Source organism: Hyaena hyaena, unplaced genomic scaffold, assembly GCF_003009895.1.
Source record: "Hyaena hyaena isolate Hyena2069 unplaced genomic scaffold, ASM300989v1 scaffold_341, whole genome shotgun sequence".
Lineage (NCBI taxonomy): Eukaryota > Metazoa > Chordata > Mammalia > Carnivora > Hyaenidae > Hyaena > Hyaena hyaena.
Window position 1 is genome coordinate 1,788,708 of NW_024080973.1, and position 25,154 is coordinate 1,813,861.

The 25,154-nt window shown below is 48.3% G+C and overlaps 1 protein-coding gene across 2 annotated transcripts in view; it reads left to right on the forward strand.

Moving 5' to 3' along the window:
- Positions 1–25,154, forward strand: part of DOCK8 (dedicator of cytokinesis 8) — a 225,444-nt gene that overhangs the window by 143,410 nt on the left and 56,880 nt on the right. For both annotated transcript variants that reach the window (XM_039249540.1, XM_039249541.1), the window contains 7 exons: positions 3,348–3,443; positions 4,391–4,625; positions 8,199–8,363; positions 9,752–9,921; positions 13,069–13,161; positions 17,060–17,155; positions 23,326–23,475. In XM_039249540.1, the coding sequence (XP_039105471.1) occupies positions 3,348–3,443; positions 4,391–4,625; positions 8,199–8,363; positions 9,752–9,921; positions 13,069–13,161; positions 17,060–17,155; positions 23,326–23,475 (1,005 nt within the window). The remainder of the gene's footprint in view (positions 1–3,347; positions 3,444–4,390; positions 4,626–8,198; positions 8,364–9,751; positions 9,922–13,068; positions 13,162–17,059; positions 17,156–23,325; positions 23,476–25,154) is intronic.

A 25,154-nucleotide genomic window follows, 5' to 3' on the forward strand; every position in this document is an offset into this window, starting at 1 on the left:
TTCACCTCCGGGCCCGTTGCCGCCGTCGGCACTGGAGCACCTTCATTCCTCCAAAGCTGCCAATGTCCATAGTCTTTGCTTCCTCCTGTTTCCTGTGCTGCCTGTTGCGCATGCCCAATGTTGCAGCCCGCCCTTTTAAGGGAGCCCAGTGGACTCTCCGTGGTCACCACAGAGTCACTGGCCCTGCGCCAGCTCTCATACCCCGCCTCTGCTTGGCGCAGGCTCGCATCAATCAGTATCGCTTGGAAGCAAATCCCAGATGTTCTATCATTTCATTTATAAATATTTTAGAATTTTCTTAAAAGATGAGGGCTTTTGTGGTGCCTGGGTGGCTCAGGTGGTTAAGCGTCCGATTTCAGCTCAGGTCATGATCTTGCAGTCCAGGAGTTCAAGCCCTGCATTGGGCTCTGTGCTGACAGCTCAGAGCCTGGAGCCTGTTTTGGATTCTGTGCCTCCCTCTCTCTCTGACCATCCCCTGCTAGCACTCCGTCTCTCTGTCTCTTAAAAAAATAAATAAACATTTAAAAAAATTTTTAGACATATTAAAAAAAAAGCACTCTTATTTTTGACCATCATACTAGTTAAAAATTAATAATTCCTTTGTCTTCAAATATCCAGTCAGTGATCAAATTTCCCATTATCTCAGCAATGTCATTTTTTTTTACAGTTGTTTGTTTCAGTCAGTATCCACATAAGGTTTACAGATTGCTGTTAGCAGAGATGTCTTTTAAGACTCTTTATAGGTTTCTCCCCCTTTATCTCTTTCGTTTTCCTTGCAATCTTCTAGTTGAGGAATTTCCCAGGAATTTGGATTTGGTTCCAACTTTTAGAGTCAACTCCCTTTCCCATTCAGACTACCCATCCCCCATCCCCAGGCTATTCAGGTTTTCTCATGTTTGCTTTTATTTTACTTATCTATCTATCTTAGAAAGAGACAGTGAGCATGGGTGGGGAGGGGCAAAGGGGGAGAGAGAGAGAGAGAGAGAGAGAGAGAGAATCCCAAGCAGGATCCATGCTCAGTGCAGAGCCTGATGTAGGGCTTGATCTCATGAACCTAGGATCATGACCTGAGCTGAAATCAAGAGTCAGATGTTCAACCAACTGATCCGCGAGGTGCCCCTCATATTTGCTTTTTTTTTTGTCCTGAAGAGAGAAGCTTCCTTTGCTCTAGGCCACAGCCACGTGGCTGCATTCCCACTGAACCCCACTCTCCTCAAAACCACCTGAGAGCAACCTCAGTATGGTCACAGATGTCCCTTGATTACTCTATGATTGGGACACACGGCCTCTTGCTGTAGCCCTGGAAACCAGCTTTTCGTCATCAAGCTGCACATTCTGATTTCCTAGAATGCCCATTATTTTCTTAAAATAATTTTTTAGGGGTGCCTGGGTGGCTTAGTGGGTTAAGCGTCCGACTTTTGCTTAGGTCACGATCTCGCGGTTCGTGGGTTCGAGCCCCACGTCAGGCTCTGTGCTGACTGCCAGCTCAGAGCCTGGAGCCTATTTCAGAGTCTGTATCTCCCTCTCTCTCTGACCCTCCCCTGCTCACGCTGTCTCTCTCTCTGTCCTAGAAATAAATAAAAATATTTAAAAATAAATAAATAAAACATTAAAACATTTAAAAAAATAATTTTTTAATGTTTATTTTTGAGAGAGAGAGACAGAGAGAGAGATAGAGAGAGCGTGTGGGAAAGGGGCAGAGAGAGAGGCAGACAGAATCCGAAGCAGGCTCCAGGCTCTGAGCTGTCAGTACAGAGCCCGATGCAGAACTCGAACTCAGGAACTGTGAGATCATGTGCTCAGCCGGAGTCAGATGCTTAATCAATGGAGGCACCCAGGCACCCCAAGAATGCCCAATTATTTTCTTAACCAACTGAGCCACCTGGGCGCCCTGCCCAATTATTTTCTTAATGCTGCTAGGCAAACCTGGGTTTTTAGAGACAAACACATCTGGATCCAAAATCCAGTTGCTACCCCGCCCTGGCCAACAGAGCCTGGGTGAATTACTTGCCTTCAGAGTCTCAGTGATGTCACTGAGCACATTCCTGCCTGTAAGGTTGTCTGGACATTAAATGTGATCATGCATAGCAAGCAACGAACTCAGTGCTTAAAGTAAGTTCCTTACAGGGGCACCTGGGTGGCTGGGTTGGTCAAGCATCTGACTTTAGCTCAGGTCAGGATCTCTCAGTTCGTGAGTTTGAGCCCCGCATCGGGCTCTGTGCTGACAGCTCAGAGCCTGCAGCCTACTTAGAATTCTGTGTCTCCTTTCTCTGCTCCTCCCCCACTCATGCTCTGACTCTCTCTCTATCTCAGAAATGAATGAACATTAAAAAAATATGTTTCCAACAGTGGGCCGAACAGAACTTGTCTGTGGGCTGGACCCAGCTTTGAGCCCCCATTTGTGAGCCTGTCTCAGGGGGCTCCACGGGTCCACACCCCGTGTACACATCCCCCCCTGTGGTTACAAGCTTCCTCTGTTAGAAGGAGAGAGATGCCCACACTCACGTGGCTGGGTCAGGCGGGGCCGTTCTCACTCAACACTGTATGATCATGTCTCCAGCAAATGACAGTTCTGGTGGGAATTTAAGGCAAGAAATGGTCCCTCGGGACCGCAGAGCTGTTGATCTATAAATGGTATAAAAGAGTCCTTCTGAGTAATTAACGCAGGAACCCATCCGGACTGCTATTTGGAAACACTGTGTTAAAAGGGAAAGTAACTACAGGCACTCAAAAGCATTAAAATTTCATGTCCCGGAAGATATTCTATACTTGGTCTCTTCGTGCCTGACCGTAGGGGAAATCGCTGCGGCAATACCTTACAGTACTCCCCAGAGCCCAGGGTCATCACTGCTGGATTGCAGTTTAGGATACATCACTCACTTCTTTTTTTTAATAATTTTTTGTAATGATTGTTTATTTTTGAGAGAGAGAGACAGAGCATGAGCCAGGGAGGGGCAGAGAGAGAGGGAGACAGAATCTGAAGCGGGCTCCAGGCTCTGAGCTGTCAGCCCAGAACCTGATGCAAGGCTCGAACTCACGAACTGTGAGATCCTGAGCTGAGTCTAAGTTAGATGCTTATCTGACTGAGCCACCCAGACACCCCACATCACTCACTTCTCCTTCTAAAATGGGGGTTTATGCGACTTGTCAAAGCAACGGTGACTAAGTTCAGGAAGACCTGAACTTGAACTCCAGCCTCCTAACTCTTAGGCCACTCAGATTAGGCTTCTAGGTAACGTTATATCTGTAGAACCCTGACATTTACGGTCAAGTTGCTTCACTTGGGTAGTCAGTAACAAGAAAAGGGGATTGAACTGCTAATCTTTTTTTTTTTTCCTTTAATGCAGAAAGTCCCTTTACAGAATCCTCCCATGAAGTGGGCTGAAGGACATAAGGGAATATTTAATATTGAAGTGCAAGCTGTTTCTTCAGTTCACACCCAGGTAAGGAGCATCAAGGTCTGCTTCAGATCAGAGCCAGAAGGCTAATAAGGAAGATGGGGGTGTGGCAGAGAAACCCGTAAAGATGGGGTACAATAAAAGATCAGTGACCGTCTGTGCAAGGGTAGAACAAAATAACCTAAGGTTCTTTGTGCAGACTTACAGGCCTGTTCAGGTTTTCTTTGTGGTTTAGACCTCATAAAAAGGTCGGGCCCTTGGATGAGGGAACCCAGTACCCACACTGCTGGCTGAGAAGTTGTGGGAGGGGGTCCCATTTGCGACGTTTTCTCCGGCTGCCTCATTTCCTTCTGTCATTCTGCCATTTCTCCAGCCTTCCCCACTTCCCCCAGTTCGACAGTCGCTCCTGTACTTGCTCCATCCACACTCTGCTCTCCTCAGACCCCGTTTTGCAGCGTGTCGAACATGGTGTGCTTGCCTCTGCCTATAAACGATGCCAGAGTCCAAATCATATTTTCTTCAGTTAATAGTTACCGAGAGATTGTTCTGGGGCGCCTGGGTGGCTCAGTCTGTTAAGTGTCCGAGCTCGGCTCAGGTCACGATCTCACGGCTCGTCAGTTTGAGCACCGTGTCAGGATCTGTGCTGACAGCTCAGAGCCTGGAGCCTGCTCGGGATTCTGTGTCTCCCTCTCTCTCTCTGCCCCTCCCCTGCTCATGCTCTGTCTCTATGTGTCTCTCTCTCTCACACATGTAAAATAAAACCTAAAAAAAATTTTTTTAAAAAAAGCGATTGTTTTGTGCACACCACCGCGCAGAGGAGTCCCTACCCTTGTGAAACAGCCGAGGCCTAGGGCTTCTGGTCTGGAATGCAGGCTGAGAGGCGTAGAGCGGTGTGTGTGTGTGTGTGTGTGTGTGTGTGTGTGTGTGTGCGCGCGCACCCCTGCTGGGCACGGAGGGGGTAAGCCCCAGGAGGCCTGCCCTTGCCTTCCTAGGACAACCACCTGGAGAAGTTCTTCACCCTCTGCCACTCCCTGGAGAGCCAGGTGACCTTCCCCATCCGCGTGCTGGACCAGAAGATCAGCGAGGCGGCGCTGGAGCATGAGCTGAAGCTCAGCCTCATCTGTCTGAACTCCTCCCGCTTGGAGCCCCTGGTGCTCTTCCTCCACCTGGTGCTGGACAAACTCTTCCAGCTGTCCGTGCAGCCCATGGTCATCGCCGGCCAGACAGGTGGGGGCCCGCGGGGCTGGGGGGGAGGGGCAGGCAGGAGGGGCAGGCGGCGCCTTCTCTTAGGAACCGTAGGAACCGTGATTTCCCGGAAATCCTGAGACGAGGGGCGGTGCCATCTTCCTTTCCTTTGAAGATGTGAGTCCAAGGGAAGTCAAGTCCACTGTTGTTTGTTTGTTTTTGTTTTTTTTTTGAGACTTCCTGGATCTTTTAGAAAAATGCACGTTAGTACAGGATGCTTAAAATTATAGTTTTTAAAAATATACGTACTGAGTGATTGAGGCAGTCTTTCAAATTCCGTTTCTTGTAATGGATGGATTTATTTTACCTCTGAGATATTTGTGTTTTCATGACCAACAAGGAAATATGTTTTCAAGAAGTCAGACGATTCCTGTTAAAAGGGAGGAAAGGAAGTCTCTGAATTGAAATTCAGTATGCTCGCTTTTTTATTGAGATATAATACACATCCCTTAAAATTCACTAAAGCATACAATTCATTGGGGTTTTTTTTTTAAGTTTATGTATTTATTTAGAGAGAGAGAGAGTGGGAGACACAAAGAGAGCATGCAGGGGAGGGATAGAGAGAGAGGGAGGGAAAGAGAACCCCAAGCGGGCTCTGCCCGTCAGCACAGAGCACCACGCGGGGCTCGAACCCCTGAACCATGAGATCGTGACCTGAGCTGAAATCACTAGTCAGACGTTCAACCCGTTGGACCACCCAGGAGCCCCACAATTCATTGATTTTTAGCACATTCTCATAGGAGAATTGTGCAACTCTCACTGGTATCTAATTCCAGAACATTTTCATCAGCCCTAAATTTAGGAAGCGTGTACCTATCTGCTGTCCCTGCCCGCTCACATTCCCCTCGGTCCCCAGCAACCGCTCCTTGAGTTTTCCGTGTCAGAGTATATTTTAAAGGCTTCCTTTGAACAGATTAGCTCTAACTACAACGTGTGAGACTCCCTCTGGAGACAACGTCAGGTAGGACCTGGGTCCAGAGGTCCCCCCGAGCCCCGCAGGAGAAGACTAGCAGCCGCGAGGCACCTTGGTGTGAGGCTGTGTTCGGCCGGGTCGTCTTGTGCCCTCCAGCCCAGCGGAGGTCTCTTGGGCCCTTCGCACACTCCCAGTACTTACTCTGCGAAGTGTTGCAGGCTTTGCGGGACAGTCGGGAGCGTATGGGAGCTCTGAGGACTTGCAACACAGCAAAGAGTCCTCAAAGAGGGGCTCCCGGGGGGCTCAGTCGGTTGGGTGTCCGACTTCGGCTCAGGTCACGGTCTCACAGCTTGCGAGTTCGAGCCCCGCATCGGGCTGTGTGCTGACAGCTCAGGGCCTGGAGCCTGCTTGGGATTCTGTGTCTCCCTCTCTCTCTGCCCCTCCCCCGCTCATGCCCTCTCTCTCTCTCTCTCAAACATAAATAAACAATAAAAAAAAAAAGTCCTCAAAGGGACACACAGCTAAATACCAGGGCAGGGGTGGTGACAACATCCACCTGGGAGTAAGAAGACGTTCTTATTTATAAATAAGAAGGTGTTTGGGATGGCTCTGAAGGACGGGGGGAGGGGAAAAGCATAAAATGGGGACAGTAAGATGCGCAAGGCAAAGGCGGAAAACCCGAGTGTCTGGTTTAGGGAAAAAAAGTGGTTCAGAAAACAGTATCAAAAGACACTTTCCAGGGAGGGTCGGAAGAGAAGTAAGTAACCCAGCGGGGCTGCGGCTCGCGAGTGAGTCGGCGGGAGGGGGCGGTGAGCTCGTGGTCTAGGGCGCCCCAGGTACCCTGCAGAGCCAGGGAGAGTCCTCGAATGCACTGCATCTGGGGCGCCTCTTTCATGGCTCCACGGATGAGACACCAGCGCTGCGGGGCGGCCAGCGTTTCGTGTGGGGAGCTCCTGCCTCTCCGGGGAGATTCCTGCGAGCTGGACGCTAGCCCCCTACCCCTCCCAGATTGCCTTCCGTGTCCCCCTAAATTTGCACTCTGCTTTGTCTGTCCCGGCTGTTTATTTTTAAGTTGATATTTATTTATCTTGAGAGAGGGAGAGCAGGCAGGGGAAGGGCAGACAGAGGGAGACAGAATCCCAAGCAGGCTCCGTGTCATCCGCGCAGAGCCTGATGCGGGGTTCGAACTCACACGCTGTGAGATCATGAGCAGAAATCAAGAGTCAGATTCTTAACTGGCTGGGCCACCCGGGCGCCCTGTGTGTCCCACCTATTTAACATAGCCTTGTTCACTAGACAAAGTGTGCCTCCGCGTGTTTTGAGCTTCTTTGTAGCAAGTTGCTGCCTGTCCTGGGGGCCAGCTAGTTGCAGGCACTGAGGGTACAGCATTTATTCAGAACCCACCGGTCAGGCACTATGCAAGGTGCGGTGGGGAGACAAGAAAGTAGAAGTGCACCTCCCCCCGGAAGGCTGGAAGCCTGCTCAGAGAGACAGAGTTCACCTCCAGGAGCGGCCAAAGAACTTTATGTCTTGCTGTTATTGAAGCCCTGAGTGCTGGGGCGCCTGGGTGGCTCAGCTGGTTGGGCATCCGACTTCCGCTCGGGTCATGATCTCATGGCTTGTGGGTTCGAGCCCCGCGTCGGGCTCTGTGCTGACAGCCAGCTCGGAGCCTGGAGCCTGTTTCAGATTCGGTGTCTCCCTCTCTCTCTGACCCTCCCCTGCTCACGCTGTCTCTATCTCGCTCTCAAAAATAAATAAAACATTAAAAAAGAAGAAGAAGAAGAAGCCCTGGGTGCTGTCCGAGGCTTCGTGGAGGAGGAGGGATTGTGCCCGTCCCCAAGGGGCTGGTGGGATTTTGCCGGTGGGAGCAGAGAGCGCTCACCAGGGGAGGAGAGCAGCAGGGGGAAAATGCAGCCTAAGACGGGGCAGACACACGATGGGGACCAGACAGCTGCGTCATGTGAAAGGGAGTTGAATTTGAGCAGAAAAGGGTACAGGGCCGGATCCGTAGGGTGGAGCCAAACCAAATCGTGGAGGCCTTGGAGCCCCTGAGCAGGACCGCCCACCGTCATCAGTCGTTTGTGCGGGTCCGCCTTGGAGAACCCCGCGGCACGTGTCCATGTTTAGATTAACCTGCGCCCCAAGAATCTACGTGGTGCAACAGCACAGCTCAGACCGGAGCGCACCTGAGAATCACCCGGGCCAATCGTGAAATGCGGATTCTGACCCCGCAGGTCTAGGGCGGGACCCGAGAGTCTGCCCAACATGCTCCCGGGTGCTAGTGCCCGTGTCAGTGCAGGTCCCGCTGGGAAGCACTGTTGAGAGGCGGAAGGACGTGTAGACGGCCCCAAGGCTTTGTTGTAAAGAGCCATAGCACTGGTCACAGGGGGAGCTGAAGGAGGAAATGTGAAAGTCATTTCCAGGAAGCAGAGGCAGCCGGAGGGCTGTCCCTCGCACGGCTCATTCTGCCCCGGCCAGCATCGTGACCAGCCGGGGTCGGTTGGGCAGCAGTGCGGAGTCCTCGACTCAGCCCCGGAGAACGTTCTACCTCTGATCCATTAAGGACCCTGCCCTGGAGGACATTCTACCTGGATTCATTAGGGACGGACGATCAGACCACCCTGTTTCTCTTGGTTCCTCAGCCAACTTCTCCCAGTTTGCCTTTGAGTCCGTCGTGGCCATTGCCAGCAGTCTACACCATAGCAAGGACCTGGCCAAGGACCAGCACGGGAGGAACTGCCTGCTGGCCTCCTATGTGCACTACGTCTTCCGCCTGCCGGAGCCGCCGAGGGACTCACCCAAGTCAGGTAGCGCTGCCCGCAGTGTGGGCATCCGGCCAGCAGGCCCCCTCCCCCACCCCACTGCCGCGTAATTCAAAATACAAGAAAAAGCCCCACATTACATCTTACACAGATTTTTTTTTTTCAGGGAAAACCTATTTTGTTCATTTTTCATTTCTCTTTGTATCAGGGATACAAAACTTACATGAATGCTGAACTGAAAAGTTTATTTCTAGAACCTTCCCTCTTGCTTCCTTCCTGCCTCCCTCCCTCTTTGCATACCCTGAGCACTTTTTTTTTTTCCTGCCACTGGGATGACCTCTCACTGGTCTTTACCCAGTGGGTCATTTCTGATGCAGGTGAGGAACTCCCTTTTCAAAGGTGGTGAAGTAACAACATTAGGATGGTAATGAGCAGGAAAGCCACAAATACCTGATTGCAGTGGCGAGCGCTGCCTCCTAAACTTCTCATTACGAAGACACGAAATCCCTGTCCTCAATTCCCCCAAACTAAACTGTTGAAATAACAACAGTGCGTTTCTCCATGCTTCCCAATTAGTTACAGAGGTGAGAATCGACCGGAGCTTCTAGTCAACAGGATGTGAAAAGTAGCATTTACAAGTTTACAGACTTCCAGGTCCTAACGAAGAAACTTTTTGTTTTTATTAGTTCCTACAGCCTCATTACAAGTAACCCTGTCATTTCAACTGAGGGTTTTTTTTAATGTTAATTTATTTTTGAGAAGGATAGAGAGACAGAATGAGCAGGGGAGGGACAGAGAGAGAGGGAGACCCAGAATCGGAAGCAGGCTCCAGGCTCTGAGCTGTCGGCACAGAGCCTGATGCCGGTCTCGAACTCACACACCGTGAGATCATGACCTGAGCCAAAATCGGACGCTTAACTGCCTGAGCCACCCAGGCGCCGCTCGATTGAGTTTTTACAAATACTGATAATATCTTACAGACTCACATAATCACTTTTGAAGACACGCACACGCTTAACGGTGAAAACCGATATGAGGTCCAGAGGATTCCTTGGCTTCTCAGATCTCAGAACACCTTGCGTGACTTACAAAGCTGCCTTAGTTTAAATATTACTACATTTAAAAGTCCACATTTCTAGCTTGCCTCGAGCCATCAGAACCTCCGGCAACCCTGGGGGCTGTGTCCCCACGGCAACAATAGGCTGAAACCCAGTAGCCACCCCTGCCTTTGGACGAGGCGTGTGTTCCCAGCTCCCTCCTTTCTCCTACCCGACCTGCTACTGCCCCTCTGACCTCCCCCAGCATCGCTGTAAGACCCTCATTCCAAGATCTAATCAAGTGGGTTTTCATTCCACTCTCTCCCTTTCCCTTCCGAGCACAGTAAGTGACTCTGATCCCTCTTCTGTTGACATGTGTGTACCTGGCGGGTGCAGGCGCCCCCGCCGGCCTCCCTGACCCTCGCTACCACACCTACGGACGCACATCCGCTGCCGCCGTGAGTTCGAAGCTGCTGCAGGCGCGGGTGATGAGCAGCAGTAATCCAGACCTCGCGGGGCCACACTGTGCAGCAGATGAGGAGGTAAAGAGCATCATGTCATCAAAGGTAGGGATGGTGTCAAACCCTGAAAAGCGACGCGGGCTCGTTTTATTTTTCACTGACCCTTGGGAAACAGCACACGGTCGACCAGTACCGCTGCCCCCGCTCTGCTGCTCAGATGCTCTCATTGCTTCAGCTTTGGAAGCGATGGAGACCATTGTGCCAACAAGCAGGGGCAGCACTGGCATCTGAAGATCTGCTCAGTTAGATGCCACCGGTGCGAAGTCCCTGGGGGATAGCTGACTTACCACATCGGGTCCGTGGATTCTGTTTGCAAGGAAGAAAATGTATCTTGAACTGTTTTTCAGATGCCTAGAATGGTTGTTGTTTTTTTTTAAATATCTACCCTTTATGTTCATTCACATCCATGAATTGATAAGCCTGTATAATAATCCCAAAGAGCAAAACCAGATTTTGTAAACAAAAACCGAGATCTGGAAAGGGTTGATAACTCTGGGCTACCCTGTTTTCCTGCCATGAATTCTTTGCTTTTCCTTGGTACAATTTTTCTTTTTCTTTTTTTTTTAATATTTTTTAATGTTTTATTTATTTCTGAGAGAGAGCGAGAGACCGAGAGAGACAGAGACAGCATTAGCAGGGGAGGGACAGAGAGAGAGGGAGACACAGAATTGGAAACAGCCTCCAGGCTCTGAGCTAGCTGTCAGCACAGAGCCCGACATGGGGCTCGAACCCACGAACCGTGAGCTCATGACCTGAGCTGAAGTCAGATGCCCAACCCAATGAGCCACCCAGGCGCCCCTCCTTGGTACAATTTTTTATAACAGGTGTAGATTTATAGAATTATTGTGAATATAGTACAGAAGGTTTTGTATATTCCATACCTAGTCTCCCTCTTATTAACATTTTACATTAGGAAGGTACATTTGTCACCATTAATTAGCCACTATTGATCTGTTGTTATTAACTGACGTTTCATATTTTATTCACATTTCCTCAGTTTTTCCCTCCTTGTCCTTTTTCTGTTCAGGATCCTGTCCAGGACACCACAATACATTCTGTAGTCGTGTCTCAGGCACGTCTTGGCTGGGACAGTTTTGTAGTCTTCCCTTGGTTTTGATGACTTTGCCAGTTTTGAGGAGTCTTGGTCTGATATTTTGCAGAATGTGTCTCATTTGAATTTTTTTTTCAAAATTGCGATATTGTCGTAAAATCCACCCCTTCTGAGTGTATAATTCAGTGTTGTTTGTTTGTTTTTCCATAAAACTACCTTGAATTCTTCATCTGAATTTTCCCCCCCATTATCTGTGGATCTATGGCTGAGCTTTTAGAGTAATATCATTTCCTCTGATTATGATAAACCAAACTCCTAGGTTTTGACAATTTCTCTTACAAAATCCACCCACTGGAGACAGTGTGTTGTGAGGAAAATAATTGGGAGACCGGTATTGTGTCTCAACTCTATCACCCCCCAGCTGAGTGGTCAGGGGCAAGTCCGATCCTACCCCAGGTCTCCTTTTCCTCATCTTTCTGAGCCGTGGATGAATTTAAGAAATGCCTATAGATCCACTACCAAAGATTCTGACACTCTAGAGAGTGCACCACATGAAATTGTTCATATTCCCGCTCTATTTTGATTTATAGAATCAACCCATGGCTTCTGAAAGCTGTGATTGTTCAAATTTCTGAAATTTTCCGAGCTGGTTGTTAACCACAGACACTGTTGAAAATGAAATTATATGAACTGACATTTAAATAAGCTGTATTAACTAAAAAATAATCTAAGTGTAATATGCTATCTTGGATTGGATCTTAAAACTGAAACTCTACGTTAGTGGAAAAACTGGTAAAATCCGACTCAGTGGTTTAGTTGCTAGTAATGAGCCAGTGTTAATTTCTCAGTTTTGACAAAGGTACCATAGTGATGTAAGATACCAACGTCAAGAGGAACTGGGCGAAGGGTATACAAGAACTCTGTACCACCCTGGCAACTTGTCCATAAATCCAAAACTCTTCCACTTTAGAAAGGTAGTATTCAAACGCCCTTCCTTACTACCTTACCAGATTTTACTCTTATCTGTCTTCTTGAGGTCATTTGTGTCTGTCGTATCTGTATGGAAGATGGACTGCAGAATGATTTGCTAATCCACATCTCTTCCCAACACTGTTCAGAGACGTTATGTTAACCTGAAATCTGCTATGATGAAAGCATTTACAGCATAGAAATAGGCAAATGCTGTAAATCGTCTCCTACCCCCAAAACCTGATTGTCACATTTGGTCCCTTTGAGCAATAGCATTTTCTGATTGCCCCTGGGAAGGGGGAGGGGAGTGAGGTCAGGAAATGGCCTGCAGCTATCCTTGACAGCCTTGATCATTCTGGTTCCTTAATAAAAATGAAAATATTAAATTTCTATGTGAATTGGGTTAAGAATTTTCTAAAAAAATTTTTTAATGTTTTATTTATTTCTGAGAGAGAGAGAAATAGCATGAGCATGGGAGGGTCAGAGAGAGAGGGAGATACAGGATCTGAAGCAGGCTCCAGGCTCTGAGCCAGCCAGCAGCACAGAGACCAACACGGGGCTCGAACCCACGAACCATGAGATCATGACAGCTGAAGTCTGTCGCTTAACCGACTGAGCCACCCAGGCGCCCCATTTAGCATCCTTTTAGTGTATTTCCTGTGTTATATGATTTGCTATAAATTTTGACATGGGTTTGATAGGGTTAAGAATTTTCTAATTGTTCTGTAGCAAGTGGAGAACATTTTGTCCATAGTGGTTTTTGACAATTTTAAAAATACAGCCTTTAGGAGCCCATGGCAGTACCATACTAGCCCACAGAGAGGTGCTGTTCCCATACTTTTTTTTTTTAAATGCTCTCCCAGTCAAGTCAGAATGTCTGTGGAAGGGACATCCACAGGCCCTGTTCTTAATGAGGTTTTAACTATGGGTTGCTCTCCACGAAGTAGTTTACTACTAACAGTGATGATCTCTGGAACAGTAAAATTAAATGTGACCTTACATTCTTCGCTTTGTTTTATATTTATTTATGGCAATGGTTTTTCCTTTGTCACCAGAAAAAAGTAAGAAGGGTATTGGAAATGAATCCTGAGGGTGTGAGTCCCAGACCGCGGGCTCATCTTTCCAGTGAACCATTGTGGGGGTACAGATGAGTCACGGTCTGTGTGTTTCAGATTGCCGATCGAAACTGCAACCGGATGTCGTACTATTCCTCCGGCAATGAGGTTCCCAGCTCGACCACAGCCCCAAGGCCAGCCAGCAAAAAGGTACTGAGTCGGGCAGTGTGAGCATAATTTGCCCACGTCCTCTCACTGTGATTGATAACAGACACCATCAAAGGGCTCTCCTGCCTCGTTCCCACCCTCGGACACACACACACACTTTTGTAGCTCTGTTCCTCATCATCCATTTTTTGACCAATTGGGGTTTCCTAGTCAACAAGTGCGTCTCCAACTTCCCGTATGCATCAGAAGTACCTGGAGGGTTTGTTCAAACAGGTTGCTGCACCCCACTCCCAGAGTTTCAGACCCAGTAGATCTGAAGTGGAGCCCAAGAATTTGCATTTCTTTTTTTTTTTTTTTTAAGAATTTGCATTCCTAACAAGTTCCCAGGTGATGCTCCTTCAGGGACATGGTTTGGGAACCCCTATATTAGTTTCTTTTTCGGTAGCAGGTGAGCCGAAGGCAGTTCCTCCTCAACAAAGGTGAATGGCAATACTTAGGTACCGTTTATTTCAGTACTAGATCGAGGGACATGAAATGCTTCCTCAAATTTCATTCTTGTTTTTTTAAGATTATTTATTTATTTTTGAGAGAGAGAGAGTGAGAGTGAGAGCTCAAAGCAGGGGGAGGTCTAGAGAGAGAGGGAGACGCAGAATCCGAAGCAGGCTCCAGGCGCTGAGCTGTCAGCACAGAGCGCGACACGGGGCTGGAACCCATGAACCGTGAGATCATGACCGAAGCCAAAGTCGAACGCTTAACTGACTGAGCCACGCAGGCGCCCCAAAATTCATTCTAATCAGGGGCACCTGGGTGGTTCAGTCACTTGAGCCCTTGATTTTGTCTCAGGTCATCATCTCACGGTTCATGAGATGGAGCCCCTTGTCAGGCTCTGAGCTGACAGCAGGAAGCCTGCCTGGGATTCTCTCTCTTCCTCCCTCTCTGCCCCTCCCCCACTCACACGCTGTCTCTCCTAAATAATAAATAAACTTAAACACAATTCATTCTAAGCAGCTTTACCTATGACTTCGGAGTCTTCACAAACTGCCCACCAGAACATCCTGTAATAAAATTCTCTGGTCCTTGTCACGGCCTGTGTGGTCTAAGGGGTGGGGGTGGTGGATCTTTCTTAGGCTTTCCCCTCTGCCAGGCACCCAGGAGTTGCTCCATTAGGGGAGTTACTTAAGTCCTTGTGTGTCTTTCAAGACCCTTATTAAAATCTAAATATGCTGATTGGAAGGATAACGCTGTAAGCCATTTGCAACAGCTGACACCACAGGGAATGTTTACTAAACACGCAGGGAGGGAAGGAACCTTATTAGCTCAGCTCACTTTGGACCAAGTGACGGGAAGATCACGTGTGGGGTGGGGGACCCTGCCGGGGCCTGAGGGTGCAGGCTTTTCGGTAATCCGGGCACCGTATGTCTGGGGAGAGGTACCAGGAGTTAATTTCCAGAGAAGCGAAAGAAGATGGGACCAGGTGCTGCAAATCACCTTTTCACTTACTCTAAACCTGAGCTTTGGGCTTTGCAATGACTGGTTACAAAGTCCCTCTTTTCAAAACCATGGTTTGCCCACCGCCTGGCATCCTTAGGGCAGGCCATCGTGTTTGGCTTTGCACTGGCCTTGTTCTGACTTTGTTCCTGCTCATTTCACTGACCAGAAGAGAACCTTTTCGTGGCAGAGGGAAGCTGAGACTGGTTCTTCGGTAGCTCAGCAAAAAAGGCTTTAGCTGCTTGGCTCTCTTCTGTAACGTCCGGAGCAAGGTGTTCTTGCAATAATGTTGCCTGGTAAGCAACGTGAATTACTTTAAGAAGCAGCTTATCCTCTAATCTCTTCTTGCCATAAGCCTCTGGCAGTCGAACTGACCTATTTTCCAGAAGTTACCTTTGAAGCTGGTGGAGCCGCCTCTCCCACAGGGGCAAGATCTGGGCGTAGCCGACTTACATCATAGGCACACTTAGACCACCTGCTAGATTAACATTCCGCCTCCTGGTGCTCCCAGGTGGGTGAGCTTCCTGGCGGTCTCCAAACAGCAGACAAATGCATTTCTGTGTATTAAGATGATAAAGGTTTGACTCACCTGGAAGTCAAGGAGGAGGCACCTCCTGACAAGCTGAAACATTTAAGCATTTTGCATCCATCACCATTAACCGGCTAAGGATATAAATGGTTAGAATACCTAGCCACCTGCACATAGATTTTTTTCCGTGGGTCTCCCTAGAGTTAGTAATGTTAATGTCCATGAGATAATAAATTGGGTTTTGTGCACACGGCTCAGGGTGAGTGCTGTAAAGGTTTATCAAGGGCAACCTTTGCTGTAATCCATTTTTGTTTTAGGGATTGAATTCAAGATTTAACTGCCACGTTTGCCAGGACCCTAGCATGTGGCATTAGGATGCTCAAACAGTTTTCTTGTTTTGTTTTCTTATTTTAAGTAGGCTTCACACCCAGCATGGAGCCTAGCATGGGACTTGAACTCAAGGCCCTGAGATCAAGACCTGAGCTGAGATCAAGGGTTGGATACTTAACTGACTAAACCACCCAGGTGCCCCTCAAATAGTTTAGCTCTCGCCCACAAAACAATAAAAAATTAGTTCTTCTATATTTATTCTAGGTTTTATGATCATCTGATTAGTGAAAACCACAGAAAGTAGCCAGATACCATTTTTGCCATTGGTTACGGTGACCACCCATCTCAGATTGCTCAGGACCAAGGATTCCCTGGGATGCAGGTCTTTTCTGTTTCCAGACCAAGCCTGTGGCAAACTGAGATGAATTGGTTGCGCTACCTATACTCTTGAACTTCTTCCCTAGCAGAGCTGTTGTCAAGAGCGTCAGTAAGGAGCCATGTACACCAGGGAATGGGAAATATACAAAGATGCCAAAGTCACTGCCGGATTCGTTTACTGTCGAGCAGTTGGATAACTTGAAGGGAAGCGTAGACATAAAGCAGTGCTGAGGAACCTTCTGGCCTCGGACCCTGGGACATAGCAGTTGAGAAATGTTGAATTCAGGCTGCTACCACTGTTTAACACAGAGGATCTGCTCAGGGGCCCAACCCCTCATGTCTCCCACAATGCCTTAGTGGGACTGTAAGAACAAGAATTGTCCCATCTGGAAGAGGGTTTAATTTTTTTCATGGTTATGTATTTTTGAGAGAGAGAGAGACACAGCATGAGCAGGGGATGGGGGAGGGACAAAGAGAGAGGGACACAATCTGAAGCAGGCTCGAGGCTCTAAGCTGTCAGCATAGAACCAAATGTGGGGCTTAAACCCACGAACCATGAGATCTTGACCTGAGCCAGAGTCGGATGCTTAACTGACTGAGCCACCCAGGCGCCCCTGGAAGAGAGTTCAGGTACCACCTAGGCAACGGTTCTCAAAATGAGGTCCCTGAACCAACAGCGCCAGCCTCACCTGGGAACTTGTAAGGAATGCAAATTCTCAGGTCCAGGCCCCAGACATACCAAATCCAAATCCAAAACCCTGAGGGCAAACCCAGCAGTCTGCGTGTTTTGACAATCCCTCCAGAGGATTCTGACGCACATCCCAGCTTGACCACCATTGCTACCAACCAACAGATTTAAGGATGAGAAAACTGAGGGCAAAGAGAGGAATGGCTTGCACATGGTCACACAGACAATTGGTGGCAGGGTCTGAGGGGAAAGTTAACAGTCTCAGTCCCGACTGCAGAGTCATCCCCTGGATGGAGGCCACTCCTTCAGACCCAGCCGTCTTCCATGATACCACCACCAGCCTCCTCCTGCCCACCTTCTCCATTTCGAGTTACCTCAGCACTGACCTTGCCACGCAGCTGTGGTCTGGGACAGCTAGGCTGCGTGCGTCAGCGACTCCCAAGCTAGTGCAGTTGGTCCAGGAGAGGACAGGGGTTGGTGTAGAAAGCACTTGGCATCTCAGACTCGTTTCTGTGGTCGTTGTCCAGCATTTCCACGAGGAGCTTGCCCTGCAGATGGTGGTCAGCACCGGGATGGTGAGAGAAACCGTCTTCAAGTACGCATGGTTCTTCTTCGAGCTTCTGGTAAGATCCTGGCACGTGTGTGTCTCTGCTCCGTAGGGCGGGAGGAACACGTTGCAGAAAGGCAGGGATGTTGCCCACGTTAGGGACTGACGTTTTATCCCCCAAGCTGCTTCTGCTGAAAACCTGAGATCATTCCCTAAAATCCAACTCTGCCTCAGTCCTCTGCCGATCTTCCAGCCATTCTTGCTGATGCTACCTTGAGGATGTACCTCCAGCCTGTGGCTTCTCATCATCCTCGCCGCCCCCACCTGGCCGAGCTACCATCCATCACCTGCCGGGTGCTTCTTGCAATAACTTCTTTCCCCTGCCTGTGTTCATTTTGCACAGGGCTGCCGATTCTATACACATCGTGTCGCTCTCCTCTTGAAAACCCTTCACTGATTTCCAGTGTACCGGAAATAGAGCGCAAATTTTATCATGGCTTACGAAGCTCTCACACAACTATGTTTCCCTCCGTCTCTCACCTGAGCTCATACCATCTTCCTTTCCCTCCTCATTCAGCTACGTTGATCCCATTTTGGTGCTTGGAAGATGGTCTTTCCAGCCTCAAAGCCTTTCTCAGATTCTCTTTCTTCTCTCCATACCTTCCATCGCTGCCAGGCACATGCATTTTAGATTCCTCTTTTTGGGTTTTAGCTTAAATGTTACCTCCCTTGAGAGGTCTTTCTGACCAGCTTATGCTGTAATACGTCTTCCTCTCTACTGTTCTTTAAACGGCCTGTTTATTTCCATTCCAGCAATTATCACAATTTATAGTTTGTCTTTCTGGATTACTTATTCGATTGCTAGGATTTGGGTCTGTCTTAATGACCTTCTCCATTGACCCAGCACACTACTTGGTACCAGAAAAGCACCAACTGATATTTATTAGGGGAAAAAAAGAACGAAACTTGTCAATCTGCTTACCCTACGACTTCTATCAGATCTCTACTAGAAGGGCAAAAGGCACAGCTGTATTCCTTTATTTAAAACCAATACCCATGTTTTAAAAATCGTTACCAGAAGTGAAAAGGTTTTACCCGAAAGCAACTAAGAATATCCATTTTATCAGTGTTGATAAATGGAGATAAATTTTGATATGATGGTAAATGAAAAAGGGATAGAAGTGTAGACGCCGATTGCTGCTGGCTCATGAACACTGTGGGGGAGGAGTGCCATCCCCCCCCAAAGTGAAGATTCAAATGTAACTTTGACTCCCCCACAACTTAACTAAGAGCTTCCTGTTGACCAGAAGCCTTACCCGTAACAGTCAATGCATGTTTTGTATGTCATGTGTATTATATACTGTACTCATACGATAAAGTAAGCTAGGGAAAAGAAAAAAATGTTAAGAAATCATAAAGAAGAGAAAATACATTTATGGGACTGTGTTGTACTTATCAAAAATAAATCTGCATGTAAGTGGACCCGTGCCGTTCAAACCTATGCGGTTCAAGAGTCCATTGTACATAAAAATGTACATACAGACCATCTCAGGGATTAGGGTTAGGAGTGGATTAGGATTTAATGATAGAGTCAGAGTCAGCTTTATAGGCACCGGGTTCTTTCCCCTGTGACATCAAGTCGATAATTTTTTTTTTTTTTTTTTTTTGAGAGAGAGATGGTAGCATTTTCCCCGGAGCTCTAGTTTATCTATGTAAGTTCAAGTCTAAGTAAAAGGGAACAGTCCTGGATAATGGGGTATTAGACAACAAGGAGTCAAAGGAAACAAAAATAAAAGTCATCCTGGGGAGGAAGTGAGAATTGACGTGCAGTCGGGTTAAAAGGAAGTCCGGCCCATGCCACAAAAAACACATCCAGGATTCAAATCTTTTAGCTTTTCACCAAGTTCCAACTCCTAGCTTGGGAAAGGTGTTTGCTAGAGGGACGTGCTTTCAAAGCACAGTCTCGAATTCTTACAGCGGAATCACCGCGGGGTGGGGGGTGTTTAGTAAAAATAAAGTCGATTCTTGACACCCTCCCTAGAACTACTGAATGTGGTAAGGAAAGGAGGAACCCAGCAGTGTGCATTAACCTGTCCCCCTGGGGGACTTCTGGGCACCCCGAAGACCCACTAGTCCACACCATCCCTGCCCCTTGAGGCCTCAACAGAGCAAAGGGTCTTTATACCCAGCCGTTCGAAAAGCCAAGTTCATTAAGGCGGATGGCGGCAGCTTACAAGTCTCGCAGCAACGGCGTTAGCTCTGAGGCAGGAGCTCTGTCCTTTTGCGGCAAATGAACTGGCCTTAAAAAACTCTCTTGAGGCACGAGAAGCATCGATACCAACACGTGTTCCCTTCGCATCCCTCTACTTACCCCACTCACCGTCACGTTTCTCTACATGAGGGAGAGTCACTTGGGCCCGAACCCATCTATAGGCGGTTCATAGAAATAACCTTAAACTGAGTTCGTCTGTCAGATTGCACATGAAAAGGTCGGGTAGCAAAAATGAAATTGGATGTTGTCGAATCTCAAAGTCTCCAAGTATCCCGATTAAAAAATGTCTTACGTCACTTATGCATACACATCACGCATAGGTACACGCACGTCGCCTAATCATTCTTAGATGTTGTTTAGTAGTGATGTATTACAAGCACAATTGCTAGACCGGAGAGCCAAAGCTCCGATGATGGTTCTCAAACCCTGCTATGTAAGGGTTCCAGTAGCAGCTCTAAGGGCTCCTTACTACATCCTTGAAACATGAGTAAAGACTTGTGTGTGATAAGTACCCCGAGAGTTAGCCCCATTGCACACACACAGGACATGAAGCCTGAAGTAGGGCTTGCCCAGCCCGCTCAGCCCCCAAAGACCAGAGACTCGGGGCTCTCGTCCAACCTTAGTTCATCTGCCATTTGCCCGGCCAGAGTCAACTCAGCCTTTTGAGGGCTGAGTGGCTCCGCCTGGCATCGTAGAGCTCTGCTTGTCTTCTCTGAAGGTGTCACAGTGACTGTCCTTCACATAATCCCGTAACTGCTGGCATCCCTGAGGAAGGATAAATAATCACATCCCAAATGTAGTGTGCCTCTTCCCAGCTATGCGCCGGGCCCCGTTTTAAGCATCATCTCATTTAGTCCCCGAACAGCCTGGAGGCGAGAGTTTTCCTTCACCCCCAATATATAAATGGGGTTGCAGGAAGCATGGTGGCCGTAAGGAGGAGTCTGTGAGTCCCCAGAGGCTTTGTCTGTGCCTCTTTACTGCCCTTACCTGCAGGGAGCTAAGAGCCATGGGAAAGGTGAACATTTCTTTGATCTTACGTGTTTATTGACCAGGGCTCGGTGGCTCTTGGACGGGAAGCAAAAGCTAAGGCTGATGGCCCCCCTTCCCTCTTGGAGTCCCTGATGGTAAACAGAGGAGGGAGTTGGAAGGAAAGCTCCTGCCGATCTGAGCCAATGGAAGGGGCTAGTCAACAGGCAGATCACCCAAGGCGTTGCTTTTACCCAGGGCCTGCGTGTTGTAACCGAAGTGTGTCAGGACCCTGATAGAATGGCCTTGGCACCTTTCAGAAGCCTTCACCGCATAGCGTTCATCGAAGAGACTGTGCCACGTGGGAGCACATGGGCTTGGCGAGAGACGGAGGGAGGAGGCTTTATCTGTCTATTCTAGCTGTAAGGAGCTAGGGAAGGGGACAGAGTCACTGGGACTTGAGAGAGAGCTGAGGCAGAGCAGAGGGTCCCCATGACAGGAGCTGGATTCCTACAGGAACGTCACCACCGGCAGAAGCTTGCCGCAGCCCTGATGAGGTCAGCGGTGTGGACGTATCGCAGGGTGTCTGTGTCCTCTCCCTCACTGATGCCTGCTGGTCCCTCCCATTAGCCAACTCCAGCCAGAAGCCCAGGGACAAGGAGGCCTGAGAGCTGTCGTCCGTAGAGATCAGCCTCCCAAGGTTCAGAGACTGACACAGAACCCCAGGAAATGCACGGAGGTGCCGGGGTGGACGCAGACGGAAACTGTTAGTCTCCGCCAGAAGTTTGCAAGGAAACTGATCCCAGACCACGGGGAGTGGGGGGGGGGAGTCCAGTCCAGCCTGCATCGTTTGTGCGTTTGCCTGGTGGGCGTTCAGGAAGTTATTTAAAACCCAGAACAGTTGTTTTTTCTAAGAAGCCTGAAGAGAAAGAAAGGACAATCTCCTTAGACTTAGCCAACAACCTGGGTCACTTAACACCCTTCAGTTGTGTTAATGCCCAGGCGCTAAGGAACAACCACTTCATTGTCAGAGCTGTTGAACACAAGCCTGGGGCCAGTTCACACTTGCTAATGAATAAATCCCTGTGCCTCTTGAGAAACTGCTGAGCCAGATGTTGGGGACCCACAGGTAAATGGGTGACGGAGTTAACTCCGAACATGAAGTTTTGCACCAACGGGTTCCCCCTGCTGAGAAGGGGTCACCAAGACCGGTATGGGGGAATGCATTTTCCTGCCTTTTCCCACCTGCAAATAATCGACCAAGCATCCACGGGTACATCTAGTGGAAGTTCCTCCGGGCAGAGCCCAAGGACCCGGTAGCTAGCAGGTTACTTACAGTCTGGAAGGAGGCCATTCGTCGGAAGCACCGTATTGTGAGAATTATTTATTGCTTGTAGGGTGGCCAAGCCCAGCAGGCAGGAGCCAGATAGAACAGGGAGTTCTAAACGCCTGGCGCACCAGGGTGAGCTCGCCAGGAGGAAATCAGGATCAGGGCAGCTCAAAACAAAGAGGCCTTGTTTCCCTAGGTCCTTTGTTAGGTACATAGAGAGAGAGAGACACTGCTGTCAGACAGAAATGAGGTCCCGTCCCCGCCTCTCATTCCTGGTCTTCCCTCCCACCGAGTGTGTGAGACTCTGGGGGGACAGTCACATCTGTGTGTCCTGAACCAAGCAGGACCCTACAGTGAAGTGAATCCGTGGTTCTTACACTGGGCTTTAGGATTATTATGTCCGTAGGGCTTCCTCAAGCTGGGCCTGGTATTATCTGACAGCCTAATACACATCCAGCCTGTCTTATTCTCTTCTAATTTTACCTTCTCTTTGTTTTTTGGTCTCTGCTGGTGTCATTGCTAGTGCAAGTTGTTGGCTCTGCATTCCTAGACACGGAAATCTGCGGGACAGTGCGGGAGAGTAGCCCTCGGGACCGGAATGCATTTTCCCATATAACTGTCTGTGTCCCCTCTTCCTCCAGCTCTGGCCCAGGGGGTCATCTTCAGGCCGTGTGGGTGGTTAACTCCCGGGGCCATTTCATTTCCGAACGGCTCTCTGCCTAGCCTGGGCACATACACAGAAATGACCTCCGACGGTAGGCATCCGAGGGTGAGAACTCCCAGCCTTGCCCATCAGAGTGTTCCTGCGGCCCTAAGCGACTTCCAACAAGGACAAGACACAACTTCAGATGGTGTCAAGGGGGGTCGTGTTGACCCACGGATCTCCGGGCCTCGGGGAGAAGTCCAAAAAACAAATCAGGATCTTGGTTTTAAATGGTGGCAGGCATGGTGCTGATGTTGTAATAGTCATAATACAGGCAATCACCAGCAGATAGAGGGTTTTTGTTAAAATACACAGTTTTAATATACATTTTAAATACATAAATATGTATTTTTTAAATAGATATATATAAAACAAGTTAGTCTTATTGAACTCAAAACATAGCTTCGCCTAGAGGCACCGTTCTAAATAGTGGCTAAGTTTCTGCCCAGCATAATACAGAATTGTTTCTAGAAAACTCTACTCTCTGTTTCAACTTGAAACTCCAGGCAAACATCTCTCCCCTCTTCTCCTTACTGTGGTTTTGGGGACAGAGGTGACCTCATATCATGAACAGTTCCTTTTGTGTGATGTGTTGAGTTCGATCATCAAGGGATGCCCGGGCGGCCCTGGGAGCCCAGTCCGTGTCTGCCTTCCCTCCCGTAGGCAGTAGAGAGCAAGGGAGTCTTGTAGCACCGCAGCTAAAGAATTACGTTCCCTGGCTTTGTGAGCTGCGAGAAGGAAGCCCCCCGACGTGGGGTCAAGAAGAGGACATCCCTCCCACCCCCTGCCACCATGGTAACCCTCTGGGCACCAGGAGCATTCTTTGTCCAGAGCCCACTTGGGCAACTACCAGCACAGATCACGTGTTAGAAAGTCCACTGTGAAGGAGCCTTCCTCCGAGTCTTCCCCGCTTTTCCACAGTGTAGAAGCGGGTCGCCGGTTTCTGTGTTGACATTTCCCCCACCCCCTCTGCAGGTGAAAAGCATGGCCCAGTACGTACATAACATGGACAAACGGGACAACTTTCGGAGGACTCGTTTTTCCGACCGTTTCAAAGATGACATAACCACTATTGTGAGCGTGGTCACCTCAGAGACTGCAGCCCTTTTAGTGAAACCTCAGAAGGTAACTGGGCCTTTCGTTCTTTATTTTCTCTATCTCTGACCTTGAGCATCTTGTATTTTCATTAGCAGGGAAAGGCATCATTTGAAGACAGTAATTTATTTTTTTAAATTTTTTAATGTTTTATTTATTTCTGAGAGAGAGAGAGACAGCATGAACAGGGGAGGGTCAGAGAGGGGAGGGTCACAGAATCTGAAGCAGGCTTCAGGCTCTGAGCTGTTAGCACAGAGCCCAATGCAGGGCTCAAACCCACGAACCGTGAGATCATGACCTGAGCCGAAGTCGGACGCTTAACCGACTGAGCCACCCAGGCACCCCTGAAGACAGTAATTTAAATATGACTCAATACGACAGCCAAGTACAGTTATTATACTGGATGGGACCCTGGGGAGGGGCTGGGGAATTGTCGATATAGACATGGACAGAATATTCTCATACTTAGAAAATACATCTTGAAGTATGACAGCATAATGGGAGTGATTTTTACAGCCTACTCTCAAAGAACTCTGAAAAAAATTGTTATATGCATAGAAAAGGAATGACGAAGCTAATGTAACAAAATGGGAAATACTGATAAATCTAGTTAAAGCAGTTCATTCCGTCACCTTCTCTGTGTTTGAAATTATTTCAAAATAGAAAGTTTAAAAATAAATAAAACAAAGTAGAACAGTTTTAGGAGGCAGCTCTAAAATTTGAAGCAGCACCTTTATCATCATTAAGAATTTGTACAGTATGAAGTGCTCAGGAGAAGATTTCCGTTTGGTTATTTCTCACGGCAGACTTTCTGAGCCCAGCAGAGTCTCATGGCTTCAGGGATGGAAGAGGAGGCACAGTGAGACTGAGAGATTTTTCCAAAAGCCACACAGCTCGCAGCGAAGCCAGGACTGATGATTCCAAGCCCAGAATAGTCAGACAGTTACGTCACCTGCCCAGGAGTGGCCCCTGCGCAGGACGGCTGACGCCGGAGAACTTACCACTCAGAGATACTGTGGGAACTTCTCTGTGTCAGGTTTCTGTCCATCCCAGTGGCCGCTCAGCTTGGCCTGAGTTAGCAAAGTGCACATCATAACCAAAGGAAAATATTTTCAAATCACATGCTCACCAGAGGCAGAGAAAATTGATTTCTCATTCCGGGAATAAAAGGACAGAAATATGAAAAAGTGAATCCTCAATTGCTCTGAAGCGCTGTAAGATCTTTCAAAAATATGAGCACCAAGAAGTAACCACAGTAAAAGCCCTTGTCTCGTTTCATGCAAGAGTTCACTCTACCGTGTGTAACTCTGACCTCTCTTGGGCTGGGAAGGCTACCTAATTGGAGAAAAAAAAAATTCCTTAGGTAAAAACCCTTTTATCCTGATTAGATTTTCCCAACAACACTTTTAAATTAAGAACCTGTCTCATCGAAGGTAGTGGATACATTTCAAGTTCGTTTTGCCAAAACAATAGTTACGAGAATCAAATAAGTTATGGTAGAGCCACGTGAAGAAATACGAGTCAAGCATTAAAAATGAGTTTTGAGGCATCAGAATTGGCAAAGAGGAAGTCAAACTTTCACTCTTCGCAGATGACATGATACTCTACATAGAAAACCCGACAGACTCCACCAGAAGCCTACTAGAACTGATCCAAGAATTCAGCCAAGTTGCAGGGTACAAAATCAACGTACAGAAATCGGTTGCATT